The 16,059-nt window shown below is 38.5% G+C and overlaps 1 protein-coding gene across 1 annotated transcript in view; it reads left to right on the top strand.

Moving 5' to 3' along the window:
- Nucleotides 1-8,681: 8,681 nt before the first annotated feature.
- LOC311629356 (uncharacterized protein) overlaps nt 8,682-16,059 on the top strand; it is a gene marked incomplete at its 5' end in the record, with an annotated part of 44,726 nt that continues 37,348 nt past the window's right edge. The window contains one exon of the mRNA XM_084897316.1: nt 8,682-9,619. Coding sequence (XP_084753442.1) covers nt 8,682-9,619 — 938 coding nt within the window. The remainder of the gene's footprint in view (nt 9,620-16,059) is intronic.

The following is a 16,059-nucleotide window of genomic DNA, read 5'->3' as shown; positions in this document are numbered from 1 at the left end:
GGGAGATGATGCTGTTGCTGCCAGCTCCCAGAATAAGTTGGGAGAGGAAACCACAAGCCCTTTCCGGGGGCAGTGCCAGGTGGCTGAGCAGAGAGCAGTGCTTACCATCCTCAGTGGTGTTTTTTTTACACAGGGTGATTGCACTTTTCTTAGCAATTCTGAACCCTGAACATCCCTAAGTACAAACCAGGGTTTATAGGAAGGTTGTCTTCCTTAACATGAAAGGAAGGGCAAAGCTCTAAAAGGTTACAGAATGTGATGGTTGAATTCCAAATGTGAAGACCAGCACAACAATAAGCAGCATCTTACTATGTCTAGGGACTGGCTATAGAAAGGTCTGCCCACACTCAGACTAGGCAGTGTTCCACAGAGCATCCCAGTGATGGCCTGGCCCCAGAGCTATTGCTCAAAGGAATGTGGAGATGGGTGAATCAAAGTGAGGAAGTTGAGGTAGAATCATATCTTTATGCTCATAAAGTGGATAAAATTCCCACCATTCAAAGGTAGTGTCACTGAAGGCTTAGACAAACCCCTCGAGAAATTAAAGTTTGGTGAGCTCCTTCCCTCCTCTAGGGACAAGGAAGCAAAACCTTCATTGGAAAAGTTGAAATATAGGTTAGGATAGTAGGTGCAGAAATGACCAGATAAGGGGAAGGAAAAGAAAAGAAATCTAATAAACAAAACATAATTGGCCCCTTGAGATGTCATCACTAAAGTTAGAGAAAGTTCTACCTTACCCAAATGAACTTGCTTCAAATGACACCGTTTCCCCCGCCTTGCACAGGATAGCCTCCTCCACTCTCCAAAGGTGAGTCTGACATTTTTCGGTCTTTCTTCAACACTTACATGGGAACATGAATTACAAAACCAGGTCCTGTAATCCATGCCTTCTCCTGTATTCTTTGAGCCTAAGAGTGTGATGGCATGATGTAATTGTCCACTAGTAGCAATTTGTCCTAAGAAAATGCTCTGGATATCCAAATTAGGAAGCCAGCACCGTGTAACCCTTTTAGGGGTTCCCCATGTGGATGAGCCTGAGAATGCTGAAGAGTCAGTGCCAGATTTGCAGCCATGAACTCTGCTTTTCACCATCTCCTGGAAACTGGTCAGGTGCCAGGTCTGTGCTGATGAGCCTCTTCTTTGCTGATGGAGTAGAAAGATGACCCCTCCCCCCCAGAGATTAGCTCTTTTCTCTCCATACAGAATTTCTGGCTGGAGAACAAGTTTTTAAAGTAACACCTTGTATGAAGTGCTATCCACAATTGCACATCTGGGACTGGGCAGAAATATAATTTGGCTTCTCTAGGTCCCAGTATACACACTTGTGTGCTGAGTAGGTCAGTTAGCTGGTACATGTTTTGAAAATAGTATTATATTTTCAAGTTTATTTCCATTTAATAATAATAAATCATTTTTGTTATTTTTACTGTTGTAGGTAACTATTTGTATATCCCTCTGGGAGAGGGATTATTTATGCCATTACCTTTTAAAAAAGTATTTTTATTGATTTCAGAGAGGAAGGAAGAGAGAGAGAAACATCAGTGATGAGAGAGAATCATTGATCAGCTGCTTTCTGAACACCTCATACTGAGGATCGAGCCCGCAACCCAGGCATGTGCTGGGAATCCAACCGTCACCTCCTGGCTCATAGGTCGATTCTAAACCACAGAACCATGCCAGCTGTGCTGTGCCATTATCTTCATTTTACAAATGTGAAAACTGATGTGATAAGATTTTAGAATATATGCTTTTTCATAAAGCATCAGTCCAATGGAAAGGGTCTTTCAAAATGAAAATAGAATGTTTGAGTTGCATAAAAATGATCCCAAGAAAGAAATCTGTTGTTGGTAATGATAAATGCAGGTATTCTACCTGATTTTAAAAAATCAAGTGACTGGTTCTAGCTTGATGCTCATCCTTTAAGTACTTTGGGGCAAAGAAAACAGCCCGATAATGGCTGAGCAGGGAGTGGGGGAGACTCTGCCTACAGGGGGCAGATGGATCCGGAAACCCTTGCTTTTCCTCCAGCTCAAATCTGTGCTGTCCCCCAATTCCTTCCTGCTCTCTATCATTTTACTTAGTTTTTTTTTTTTTTTTTTTTTTTTATTCTTCATCCCACATCTATCTCCTCTTGAAATGATTCTAAAAACTCAGAGTAAAGGAATGTGGGTTAGTGAATATCTCCACCGTGCTTTTCAATGCAGAGATGATTCTGGCTCCTCTTTACAAAACAGGTTATAACAAAAGGGCCAAAGAGCAGAACTTAAGCTTGTGTGGAAATATTCAGTAATGTCAAATATACATGCCTTAATGAAGTGTTTTTGAGTCCTCTAGCTCTTGGTGGGGATTTTTTTTTTTTTCAGTAAGGTAACTGAAAATAGAATTGTCCTGAAGATTTTTTGTATGTGCATATGTGTGATCTTGTCTTGAAAGATCCCACTTTTCAGATTTTCTGAGGATCCATTGATCTCTCTGGTAAGTATATTTTGATCAAGGTTTCCACCATGATAGTACCAAATTCTATAAAAAATTCCCTGTAAGGAATGACTGAACACCACACACTGGAACAGAATACCAGGATAAATAAAGAATTGGAAGCCCTGGCATACATATAGCTAGCAATGTGTAAATTTATTAAATGTCAAGAAAATGGCCTTTATAAATGTTAATTTCTACTCCATAGTTTCCATTTCTTCCTCGTATGGTTTCATTTTTATTGCCTTGTTTTCTTCATTGCACTCTTCTTTTCCTTTGTCTTCCTCTCTGGTTTTCTTTCTTATCACCCATTTTCTCTTTTTTTACTTTGTTCCATATTAGCTTTTCAATATCTTCTCTCATTATTCTTATTTACCTTTCAATATCCCCTCCTTTCTCTCATTTGTCCATTTTGCATAGCTTTCTTGTTCAAATATTTGTTTACCTATTTACTATTTATTTATTTAAATATGGGCAAGTTTTGACTTTTTGAGAAAGACATTTAGATATTTAGAAAGACATATACTAGTATCACTGGTCTGTGAAAACTTCCTTAAAAATTGAAGTGAAATTCGCATAACATCAAATAGTACACAATTCAGTGGCATTTAGTTTGTTCACAATGTCGTTTTGGTTTTATATTTGTGAGTGTACAACTAAGCAGGTATGAAAAGGAGTCTGTGAACAGCCTGGGCACAAGCGAGTATATTTTTGTGTGGGACCTGAATGGGACACTATGGAAAGAAAACATTCCTATGACTGTGGATAGAACTCCTGCTTCTCTTCTCCACCTCTGTAGTGATTTCAGCATAACTACACAGCTGCTCAACATGTTATCTCTGTCTTTGATGTGATTGCCAAATGACCGGGAAACATAACCTCTTTTTTTTTTTTTTTATGTTAGTGTGACAGTAACTATTTAAACAACTATTTACACAAAGTGTTTACATATCCCTCAAACAGTGAGGATATGTAAGCACTATTGATAAGCGCTCACGACCATAGGAAGTAGATTCCAAGTTCCCAGGGAAGTGGCTCAGAAAGGACAAGTCTTCCCAACCAGATAAGATGCATCCCCACAGTCCAGGATACTTTGTCATGCTTCACCTTCTACCAGTTAGGGATATTCTTTGAACTAGACAAAAATATCCTTAGCTTCACATTTTCTTTTGATTGTTAATTTATAAAAATAAACATTAGATTTATCTATTTCTTATATTAGACCATTATTGTGTCCTTATAGTCTATAAGCAGAGCCCTTCATTTTTTTTTCTTAGAGGAAGAAAAGACTTCCTGCCATGGATCTACTCTTCGTTGTTGTATTCATTGCCATATCCGACACAAAGTAGAAGTATGATCGCCTTTTCGAATGTATAAAAGAGAACAGTTAGCCACATACATCAAGAAGAGTTCCTAATGGGAGACATGTGCTGCACTCCTGTTTCTCCTTGTCATGCTGGCCATGTGGCTTAAAGACCAGACTCTAAGTTCACAGGTGAGTGGGAGGGGCCTACTCTGGCCAGCTATGATTCTGAAGTGAATGGGACCAAAAGGAGGAAGTCAGTCCTTTTGATATATTTCCTGATTTTTGTGTTAGGTGAGTCCACAGCCTTTAAACAATGACTGTACAAAAACAGGGTCATGCTATATAAAGGAGGACCATAGCAGATGTGCTCCAGGTTATCAGATAATAAGTTTACCTGCTGACTCCTCCACTATCTACTCACTTCACCTTTTTTCCCCCCTATCTTCAAAATAGAGATAATTAGCCAAAATTCAGTATTGTGAAGATTGTTATATTGCACTACTAGAGGCCTTGTGCACGAAATTCATGCACAGGGAGCGGGGCTCTCCTCAGCCCAGCCTGCACCCTCTCCAATCTGGGAATCCTCTCACAATTCTAATTGCTCACCTGCCTGCCTGGTCACTCCTAACTGCCCCCTATTTGTCGGCCTGATTTCCCCTCGCTGCCTCTGCATGCCGGCCTGATTGTCCCTTACTGCATCCTCCACTGCCAGCCACGTAGCCCCCAAATGTCCCCTCCCTGCCAGCCTGGTCGCTCCTTACTGTCACCCCACCCCCAGCCTGGTCATTCCTTACTGCCCCTCAACCAGCCTGGTCACCCCCAACTAACCCCCTTTGCTGGCTTGTTTGCCCCTAACTACCCCCCTGCCAGCCTGGTTGCTCCCTACCCTCCCCCTTCTGGCCTAGTCACCCCTCACTGCCCCCTTGCCAGCCTAATCTCCCCTAACTGCCCCCCCACCTGCCGTCCTGGACGCCCCACACAGCCTGCTTGTTCAGTCGTTTGGTCATCCCTCACTAACCCCCTGCCAGCCTGGTCATAGGCAGCCATCTTGTGAGGGCTTGAGGAGTAATTTGCATATTACCTCTTTATTACATAGAATATTAATAGATATATAAAGTATTTAATAGAATGCCTTGTACAGAGTAGGTGTTTAGCAAGTAAAGTGTACATATCAACTTGATATAGAAAAAAGTATAGTTATGGTTTTAAATCCTTCTCTTAACATTCTTCCCACCCCAGGAAACTTTTGATCTTAGGCTTGGCAAGAGTATTTCAGAAGCTTGTTTGCTTTCTTCCCATCATCTGCCACCAAAACAATAGACAAGACTGACAAGATTTTCTGAAATTGAACCTGGCTGTTCAATGATTCACAGGATAATGGAGTTGGGTAAGTTATTTGAAACAATTTTAGAAAGAAACAGATTTTACTTTGACTTTAACATTTCACTTTTTAAAAATATAAAATAGATTTTATTTTTAAAAACTGCCTACACAAATAACACGTCACTTGGAAATATACTTGCTTGACTACATAACTAAGCAAAAATAACATGATTTTAAGCACAAATACCTTCCAATGAATATGTTTTTGGAAATAGGAAACATCACTTGTTTTGATGTTTGTTTGATTTTTAAAAACTGACATTTGTTTTAGTCCTGGTTATAGAAGTTCAAACAGTGAAAATGAATCCATCATTAACCATCACCTTCAACCCATGCCACCTGTGTGGACATGCAGGCCTGCTGATATACCTGGAGGAGCTGCTGCATTACGCTTACACTTGAGCTGTTGACAGATGGGACAAAAGAAAGGTTATTTGGAATAAGTCTTACATACAATATAAGACAAAACCACTGGTGTGCCTCTAAAGAAAGGTCACAGTAGAAATACTTCTAGAAAGTAATTTATCCTACTTTGGTATGTTTTGGGTTTTATTTGTGATTTGCATAGTCATTTAATTCAACCCAAACACAAAGTAGGCAGCACAAAATAACTATTGATTTCTTCAACATCTATGTTGTCAGCAATTTTTGAAATATGTGTATATACATCTTTAGATGCCAACTATAGCCATCAGGATATTAGGTGGGAAAAAGAAAATAAAGGGGAAAGTAAACACATGTGAAGGAAAATATTACTGGTAGTTAAAATATTTAGACTTAAAATGATATACCTAGGGAAAATAGTAATAATGAGTTTTCCAGAAAACTCCCTTGCCTATCAACATGGATTTAATGATGCCCTCAATCCAAATATTCTGAAAACTATAATTGTAGGAGCCACATGTTGGGTACAAAGCAGTTGGATGGGGAAGGATGGATGGGTTGTGCATTTAGCTGTATTTTGCAGTGTTTTTTTGTTCGTTTGTTTTTGTTTTTAGCTATTGGTGAATTTCTAAAAACATTGGAGTATCTGAAGTACATTTACATAAGGCTAAGAAAGCACTGTAAACATTTCCCATCTATATTTTTAACAGGGCTTTCATGACTAGGAAAATTTCCAACCAGTATAATGACAATATTTTCTATTCCAGAGTAGAATGTAGCAGAACAAAAAGAAATCAGTGTACAAATATATATGATGCAAAAGAAAATTACAAGGAAGGGATTACAAAAAATTAAGACCATGCTATTGATTTTTAACCACGAGGCTAAAAAACAACAACCTGTTAATATTGAACATTCTAGAAAATATCAGTATTGATTGTAAATCACCTTTTTTTTTCATGAAGATTTCGACTCCTTTATTTTTTTCACACAGTGAAAAGTCTTACATATTTACATATTTTATATTTCTTTGCCAGTTCTGGTGCTGAGTATCTTGTTCCAATTAATTTTGGTGTGGGTGACTGAAGCTTCCAGTACAAGGGCTTGAGTGTGGTACTTGTCATTGTTTGATCATTTCTATTGTGACAATTTCTGAAAGCTCTGTTTTATTTTGTTTTGTTTTAAAAAAAAATGTTTTTATTGATTTCATATAGGAAGGGAGAAGGAGAGAGATACAGAAACATCAATATGATAATCATTGATAAGCTGCCTCCTGCACACACCCTTCTGGGGATCAAGCTCACAACCTGGACATATGCCCTGAACTGGAATCGAACCAGGACCTTCTGGTTCATAGGTCAATTCTCAACCACTGAGCCATGCTGGCTGGGCTGAAAGCTGTATTTTTAATAAGTTTATAAAAATTTTGGAGCTTATTCAAAACAGTACTGAATCCTGAATATTTGATGACTAGCCACCTGAATATTGCTATTTTAATAATAATGAACTATAATCTCTTTAAAAAATATATTTTATTGATTTTTTTTACAGAGAGGAAGGGAAAGGGATAGATGGTTAGAAACATCGATGAGAGAGAAACATCGATCAGCTGCTTCCTGCACACCTCTTACTGGGGATGTGCCTGCAACCAAGGTACATGCCCTTGACCAGAATTGAACCTGGGACCCGTCAGTCCGCAGGCTGACGCTCTATTCACTGAGCCAAACCAATTAGGGCACGAGCTATAATCTTAAGTCCCCCAAACCACCTGTGTCATTGATGGTATGATATCGAACATTCTAAAAGTTTGAAACTGAAAACTTTCAATAAATTTAACTGTAGTCTGCTGTCCATCTACAGTTAGGACATGAATAATCTAGGGAGCCATTTGAAAAATGATCTTACATGTATTGTCACAGGATTGTCTCCAAAACCTCAGTCTTCCATCTGTATGTTTTAATTATAGATCACTTATTTCCTTCTGTAAGTGAGAAAACATAAGAGAAATTTTGTTTGGGTGTAAAAGAACTACTACTGCTTATGACATTATGTTCTATAATAATAATCATGACCTGATCTCTTTTCTATCTTCACTGGTGAGGTTATATTGATGTTTTATTGTGAGTGAATAGCTGTCCTTTCCTTAAAATATTGTTATTAAGTAATAACCTGACATCAATAAACACTCCATTAAATTCCTCTTGGGGGGGGGGCATAAGAGATGAATTTTAGAAGCTATGTATACCTTCTCTATGCAACACATGATACTTGAATTAGACCACATTGGATTGACCTTGCCTACCTGGACCACTTGTGTGAGGTAGGTGGAGAGAAGGCCTCCCACTTTACACTCTCAAAGTAAAAATACAGCCCAGCCAGTGTGGCTCAGTTGTTGAGCATTGACCCATGAGCCAAGAGGTCACCAGATCAATTTCCGGTTCGGTCATATACCCATGTTGTGGGCTCAATCCTCATTAGGGGTTATACAGGAGGCAGCCTATCAATGTTTCTCTCTCTTTGATGTATATATCTCTTCTTCCTCTTTTTCTAAAATCAATGAAAGTAAAAAGACAAGTTACAGAAGATAAATTCAAAATAATTTAGTAAAAAAAAACCTTTAAGAATATTTATATTTAAATCATTTGGGATTTCATAGATACATTGCACTGAGGAGAGGTAAGTAGGGTTGTGTCAGATATTTAGAGTGGAAACCTAGTAAATAAAAGCAGTTAAATGGTATTGGACATCATTCTGAAGTATATTTTCATGTGGACCAAGAACTTTCTCACCAGAAAGCCAGGAGTTATATAACAAATATTAAATTGAATAGAATTTTAAGTCCCACTTCATTCATTTCCTTCTCCCATCTAAGAACAGAGGTTTGGGAGAAATTATGTTCCAATTAATTGAACTCCTAGAATGTAATTTCTTTTATCCTTGATTTCCAGCTGCACAGCTGGATTCCGTTGTGTTCTTCATGTATGGATATGTTCAAGCAGAGTTTGGCTGAGATGTTCTAGGGAAACTTTAGGTTCAGATGGGTAGGCTCTCCATATGGTCTAAAAGCCACCCTTCCAATCCTGAGTTTCCATGATTGTTACATCAACACCTTTAGTTTAATCCTCAGGAACTCATGGGCCAGGAAAATAAAACCCAGACATGGGTGAGTGAGTTCCTTCTGCTGGGGCTGACCAGTGACTGGGGAACACAAGTCTCCCTCTTTGTCTTGTTCCTGATCATGTACTTGGTGACTATTGTGGGAAATCTCCTCATTCTTCTTCTGATCAGACTGGACAGCAGGCTTCATACCCCTATGTACTTCTTTCTTTCTGTTTTATCCTTTGTGGATCTTTGTTATGCAAACAGTATTGTCCCACAAATGCTAGCCCACTTGCTCTCAGCCCAGAAGTCCATCCCATTCTACAACTGTGTGCTCCAGCTCTATGTGTCCCTGGCATTGGGAGGGTCTGAGTTCTTCCTGCTGGGAGCCATGGCCTATGACCGCTATGTGGCAGTGTGCCACCCACTGCACTACACAGTCATCATGCATGGAGGGCTGTGCCTGGGGCTGGCTGCCAGCTGCTTGGTGGCTGGTTTCATGAATTCCCTGATGGAAACAATCATCACCTTTCGGCTTCCCCTGTGTCACAACATTGTTAACCATTTTGCCTGTGAGACCCTGGCTGTGCTGCGGCTAGCCTGCGTGGACATCTCCTTCAACATGGTCATGGTGGCCATCTCAGGATTTCTGGTGATCATGCTTCCCTGTGCCCTGGTCCTCTTCTCCTATGGTCATATAGTTGCTGCCATTCTGCGTATTCGCTCTGCTCAGGGACGCAGCAAAGCCTTTGGAACTTGTGCTTCCCACCTCACTGTGGTGTCCATGTGCTTCGGGGCTACCATCTTCACCTACCTGGGGCCACAGTCAGCGTCCTCAATGGAAGAGGAGAAGATGGTTGCTCTATTCTATGCTGTGGTGGCACCTATGTTGAACCCCTTGATTTATAGCTTAAGAAATAAGGAAGTTATGGCTGCTGTCAGGAAAGTTTTAAAGAAATTTAGAGATAAAAGATAAAAACTATAAGAAATTCTTATCAAAACACAAAGGAGATCACATTTGCACTGAAGATTATTATGGTCAGATCCTTGCATTTGAATGATTAATGAATTTCTTTACATAGGCCAATATCAGATAATTTATGCCAGTGATCCATGGGAGAACCTCATCCTTAGATCATCTTGTCTCACATATCTAGTGGCATTTAGACTTCATCTAATCATTTTTTGTTTTACTGGTGTATCAATGGCTAAAAGAATCATCTGGGGCTTTATTAGTGGCATTAATTGCATTAGAAAATGTTATGCAAACGTCACCATATTTATTTCCAAAATTATTCATCACCATAGTCTTTTTTTTTTGTATTTTGTTGTTTAAATGACTACAATAATAGTACATATATCTCCTTTTTTCCCCTATTGACTTTTATTTAATTAATTTTCCAATACTTGTTTCCTATAAACTGGTTACAAAGTCTTCACACCCATTGCACTCTTTTAAAAACTTAAATGTAGTATGTATATTTACTAATTGTTATTATTGATTTTCACATATCACACCAATATGCCAAGATTATTTTAAATTTTTATTCCCCAATTTATACCATTAGTTTACTTTCTATTTCTGTTCCATAGATAAAATAAGCAGAAAAGTTATTAAAAGAGAAACCAAATAATACATGTTCATTATATATCACTGTGAACCTACCTCCAGGTAGTAAAAATAGGACCACATGTCATATAATTGAAATAATGTAGTATGTAGCCTTTTCAGATTGGCTTCTTTGCCTTAGTGATATACATTTAAGTTTCCTTTATGTCTTTTCAAGGCTTCATAGTTCTTTCTTTTTAGAACTAAGTAGTATTCCATTATCTGTATGTAGCAGGGTTTGTGCTACTGAAAGACAACATTGTTTTCAAATTTTGGCAATTATGAATACAGCTACTAGGTTTTGTGGACATATTTTCCAACATTTTTGGTAAATACCAAAACCCATAATTGCTGGATCACATGGTAAATATATGTTTAGTTTTGTAAAAAAAAACAAAAACAAAATAAAACCCCACAAAACAAACAAACAAAAAAAACACACCAAACTGTCTTCCAAAGTAGCTGTACCATTGTGCATTCCCAGCAGCATTGAATGAGAGGTTTTTTTTGTTTTTGTTTTTTTTGTTTCAATATATTTTATTGATTTTTTACAGAGAGGAAGGGAGAGGGGAGAGAGAGAGAGCTAGAAACATCGATGAGAGAGAGACATCCACCAGCTGCCTCTTGCACACTTCACACCAGGGATGTGCTTGCAACCAATGTATATGCCCTTGACCTGAATCAAACCTGGGGCCTTTCAGTCCGCAGACTGACGCTCTATCCACTGAGCTAAACCGGTTTTGGCGAATGAGAGGTTTTTTGCTCCATTTTCCACCAGCAATTGGTGTTGTCAATGATCTAGATTTTGGCCATTCTAACAGGTGTGTTGCTTTTTTAAAATTTGCATTTCATTGATGATGAAACACTGGAAACATCTTTTCATGTATTTACTTTTCATGTGTTTATCTTCTTGGTGAGATGCTTAAGGCATTAGGCTAATTGCCCATTCACCCTTTAAAAGACTATAACAATTGTAACAAAAAAATGTGAAAACAACTTTAGCCAACAAAAAAATGGCTTAAGCTTAAAGTAAAGGACTCGGGGCATGAAAATTAAGTTGTGTTAAGACAAGCAACAAGCTAAAATCTTCTAAAAATGAAATTAAGCTTTAAAAGCTATACATTTTTATGGTGTCGAAAGTGAAGAAACCAAAGCCAGAGTTATCATCACAAAATAAAGCTGCCACCTCTCCAGGATGTAAGAACTTGGATAGAGACCACTGGAGAAAGAGGTTTTAATTAAATTTTATTAATCACCCTCTCTTAAGAGATTATCCCAAGCAATATTGTTATGCCTGACAATCCTTCATCATCTAGACTTTTATCTCCATTTGTCACACATATCTGACCCACATGCTAACCTCCTATGATATCTCAAATATTTTTCTAAACAAAAGACAAAACGACTTCTTATTGTTGAAAGTATTATATGTGTCCCCTTTTCCACCGTTGTTCTCTCCCAGTCTGCCTCCACTCCCCAGCCCAAGCCTTCAACACCACCTCCATTGTTACGTGTATACGCATAAAAGTTCTTTGGTTGATCTCTTCCGATCCTCCTACCCTTCCCCTGCTTTCCCTTCAAGGTTTGATGGTCTGTTCGATGCTTCTATGTCTTTGGATCTATTTTTCCCCCCATCATTTTATGTTGTTCATTATATTCCACAAATGAGTGAGATCCTGTGATATTTATCCTTCTCTGACTGGCTTATTTCGCTTAGCATAATGCTCTCCAGTTCCTTCCATGCTGTTGCAAATGGTAAGAGTTCTTTCTTTTTTATAGCAGCATAGTATTTCATTGTGTAGATGCATCACCGTTTTTTAATCCACTCATCTGCTAATGGGTGCTTAGGCTTTTGTTTCCAAATCTTAGCTATTATAAATTGTGCTGCTATGAACATAGGGGTGCATATGTTCTTTCTGATTGGTGTTTCTGGTTTCTTGGGATATATTTCTGGGAGTGGGATTTCTGGGTCAAATAGAAGTTCCATTTTTAATTTTTATTTTTTAAATAAATATTTATTGTTCAGATTATTGCAGATGTTCCTGTTTTCCCCCCATTACTCCCCTCCACTCAATTTCCCCCTTCCCCTGCCCCATGCCCTTATCCCTGGCCACTGTCTTCATCCATAGGTGTAAGATTTTTATCCAATCCCTTCCTGCACCCCTCACACTCCTTTCCCCCCAAGAATTGTCAGTCCACTCCCTTTCTATGCCCCTGATTATGTTCACCAGTTTATTCTGTTCATTAGATTTTTTTATTCACTTGATTTTTAGATTATATTTTATTATATCTTTACCTTTTTCTTATTCTTCCTCTTCTTAAAGAATACCTTTCAGCATTTCATATAATCCTGGTTTGGTGGTGATGAACTTTTTTTTCTTGTCTGTGAAGCTCTTTATCTGACCTTCAATTCTAAATGATAGCTCTACTGGGTAGAGTAATCTTGGTTGTAGGTTCTTGCTGTTCATCACTTTGAATATTTCTTGCTACTCCCTTCTGGCCTGCATAGTTTCTGTTGAAAAATCAGCTGACAGTCCTATGGGTACTCTATTGTAGGTAACTGTTTTTCTCTTGCTGCTTCAAGATTCTCTCTTTGTCTTTTGCTCTTGGCATTTTAATTATGATATGTCTCAGGGTGGTCCTCTTTGGATTCCTCTTGTTTGGGGTTCTCTGTGTTTCCTGGATTTGTAAGTCTATTTCTTTCACCAGGTAGGGAAAGTTTTCTGTCCCCAAGTCCCACACCCCACTGCAGTAAACAATGATTCCTACAAGCACTTCTGCAAGACAGTTAACCTCACTTTCTGACCTGATGGCAGACAGTCCGGCTTCTCCCTGTAGGAGTCTGAGTCCCCAGAGTCTCACCAGAAACTGGATTTCAGAGCAGTAGGGAGCTTGTATCTTCTTCCCAATTGAAAATAACAGCACACCCAGTCGTCAGCCTGATTTTCACGACTCTGTACCTCTGCTTTTCCGCACCTCTGCATGTCCTACCTGGTCTCAATGTGCTTTTTTCTTTCCTTCTAATTGTAGAACTTCTACTCAGTCAGCTTTCCCGTGGTTCTGGGTGATAGTCATTTTGTCTGTTAGTTGTAGTTTTGGTGTGGTTGTGAGAGGCAGCATGTACAGGTGTATACCTTATGCCACCATCTTGGTTTCTCCTCATTTTTAATTTCTTGAGGAAACTCCTCTGTTTTCCACAGAGACTGTGCCAGTTTGCATCCCCACCAGCAGTGTACGAGGGTTCCCTTTTCTCCACATCCTTGCTAACATTTGCTTATGTTGATTTGTTAATATTTCACAGACCTATAACAAACTCTCCAAAAAATTTATATGGAATAAAAGAAGACCCTGAATAATCACAGAAATCTTGAGGAAAAAAAAGAACAAAGTTGGAGGGATCACAATGCTAGACATCAAATTATATTACAAACCCACTGTTGTCAAAACAGCTTGGTACTGGTGCAAGAACATACAAATTACAAATAGACCAATGGAACAGAACAGGGAATTCATAAATTGACCCAACCCATTATGCTCAATTAATATTTGACATAGGAGGCAAGAGCATATAATGGAGTCAAGACAGTCTCTTCAATAAATGGTGGTGGAAAAATTGGACAGATATATGCAAGAAAGCAAGAAAGCAAGAGAAAGAAAGAAAGAAAGAAAGAAAGAAAGAAAGAAAGAAAGAAAGAAAGAAAGAGAAAAGAAGAAAGAAAGAAAGAAGAAAGAAACTCGACCACCAACTTACTCCATACACAAAAATAAACTCAAAATGGATAAAAGACTTAAACATAAGATGGGAAACCATAAAATCTTAGAAGAATTCATAGGCAGCAAAATGTCAGATATAGCTTGTAGCAATATGTTTACCAACATATCTCCTAGGACAATGGAAACTAAGAAGAAAATAAATAAATGGGACTACATCAAAATAAAAAGCTTCTGCAAAAAAAACCATCAATAACAAAAAACAAGAAAGCCAACTGCATGGGAGAACATATTTGCCAATGTGACATCTGATAAGGGTTTAATCTCCAAAATTTATATGGAACTCATATAACTTAATAAGAGGAAGATAAACAATCCAATAAAAAATGGGTAAAGGACTTAGATACTTCTCAAAAGCAGACATACGGAAGGTCATATGAAAAAAAGCTCAAAATCACTAATTTGCACCTTTGAGAGATGCAAATCAAAACAACAATGAGGAAGGTTGGACCTGTATTACCACCATTTATCCACCATCCAGAACTGAAATATCATTGCTGACATGTACACATAAGGAACTGTTCGATATTGAAATTAGGATGCAAAAGAAGTGTTGGCCCAGAAAGAAACTCACTACAGACTGATTCAATTGCCTCTCAGCATAACCATTATTGCTTGTCTCATTTTTGGTTCTTATAAGTGTATTTCTAGTAGCACATAATCTCAGTCATCTAGGAGAAATGATGAACAACATAAACTGATGAACAAGAACAGACCTGGAGACAAGGAAGCATAGATCAGACTGTCAGACCTAAGAGGGAAGGTAGGGGAGTGTGGGGATAAGGGGAAGAGATCAACCAAAGGACTTGCATGCATGCATATGAGCCTAACCAGTGGTCACGGACAACAGAGGGGTGGGGACATGTGTGGGGAGGGGTTTGGGATGGGAATGGGGGGGATGAAGACAAATATGTGCTACCTTAATCAATAAAGAAATTCAAAAAAAACTAACTGCTTACATGTACAAAAAAAAATTCAATGCAAGTACTTGCAAGTAATGCATATATTGTGATAAAATGTGTAACAGAGAAAAAAAGAGATCCCATTTTGGTTAAACCATGTCAGAAATGTAAGGTTTAATTCTAATTTTTATATTGTGTAAGGAGAAATAAAAACAAGGCTGCTTATCATAGAGTGTGATTAAAAAGACAACAATGAGATACCACAATCATTAATTGTCTTCTAAAACTTGTGCTCTGTGTTCAGCAAAATGCTTTATATTCTAACGCTCTTTGTTGAATGCATTCTTCTCTCTTTTGCTGTATTTGAACCTGACTGTTCACTGAGAACTCTGATTCCCATCAGCCCTCTCAAATACAGACCCTTTGCTTTCCATATTTCCTCTAATAGTGGGTAGAGGTGAAGAAGACATTTTTCTTGATACTCTGCTCCTTTCAGACCATTGCTCTTTACTTTTCCCTGAATAACTCCACCTTCTTTGAAGCCTGTGCTACAGTACCATTGTCTCCCTGTCTTCATCATTTACTGGCTATCCCGTTCATTTAGCCCCTGGTAAAAAACAATTCTGTTATCACCGTGGAAATGCCTACATTTATGCAGATCTATTTGGCATCCTGGCATCTCAGTTAGTTTGTTTCTAACTCTTTTCAATGTTTTTTGACCTCTAACCCACGTTAGGTCACCCATTTCTGCCATTATACCCTAGATAGACCATTCTATTGCTAATAATTGTATTACCTATGACATCTGCATTTAAGTTCCCCACTCTGACCATTCACTCTGATTCCTCTTTCCAGTTTACACCATATAGTATAACTCAAACAAATTTGATCCCACCATGACCTCTATTACATTAAGCCTACCACATTTTTCTCATCCATTACTCCCCCTGACCTCCTACGCCCCCCCTCCCACACACACACACACACACACACACACACACACATTTTGTCTTGTTACTCCTCTTTCTATGCCAGAAAGAGTAGCTTCCATGCAAACTTATATGATCATTCCTTCAATGTACTCTGGTCATCTTGAGGACATTGCATATGCAGTTAACTCTCCTACATTC

The sequence above is a fragment of the Pipistrellus hanaki genome, assembly GCF_964339955.1.
Source record: "Pipistrellus hanaki genome assembly, chromosome: 10".
NCBI lineage: Eukaryota > Metazoa > Chordata > Mammalia > Chiroptera > Vespertilionidae > Pipistrellus > Pipistrellus hanaki.
This window is presented reverse-complemented; position numbering and strand designations above follow the sequence as displayed.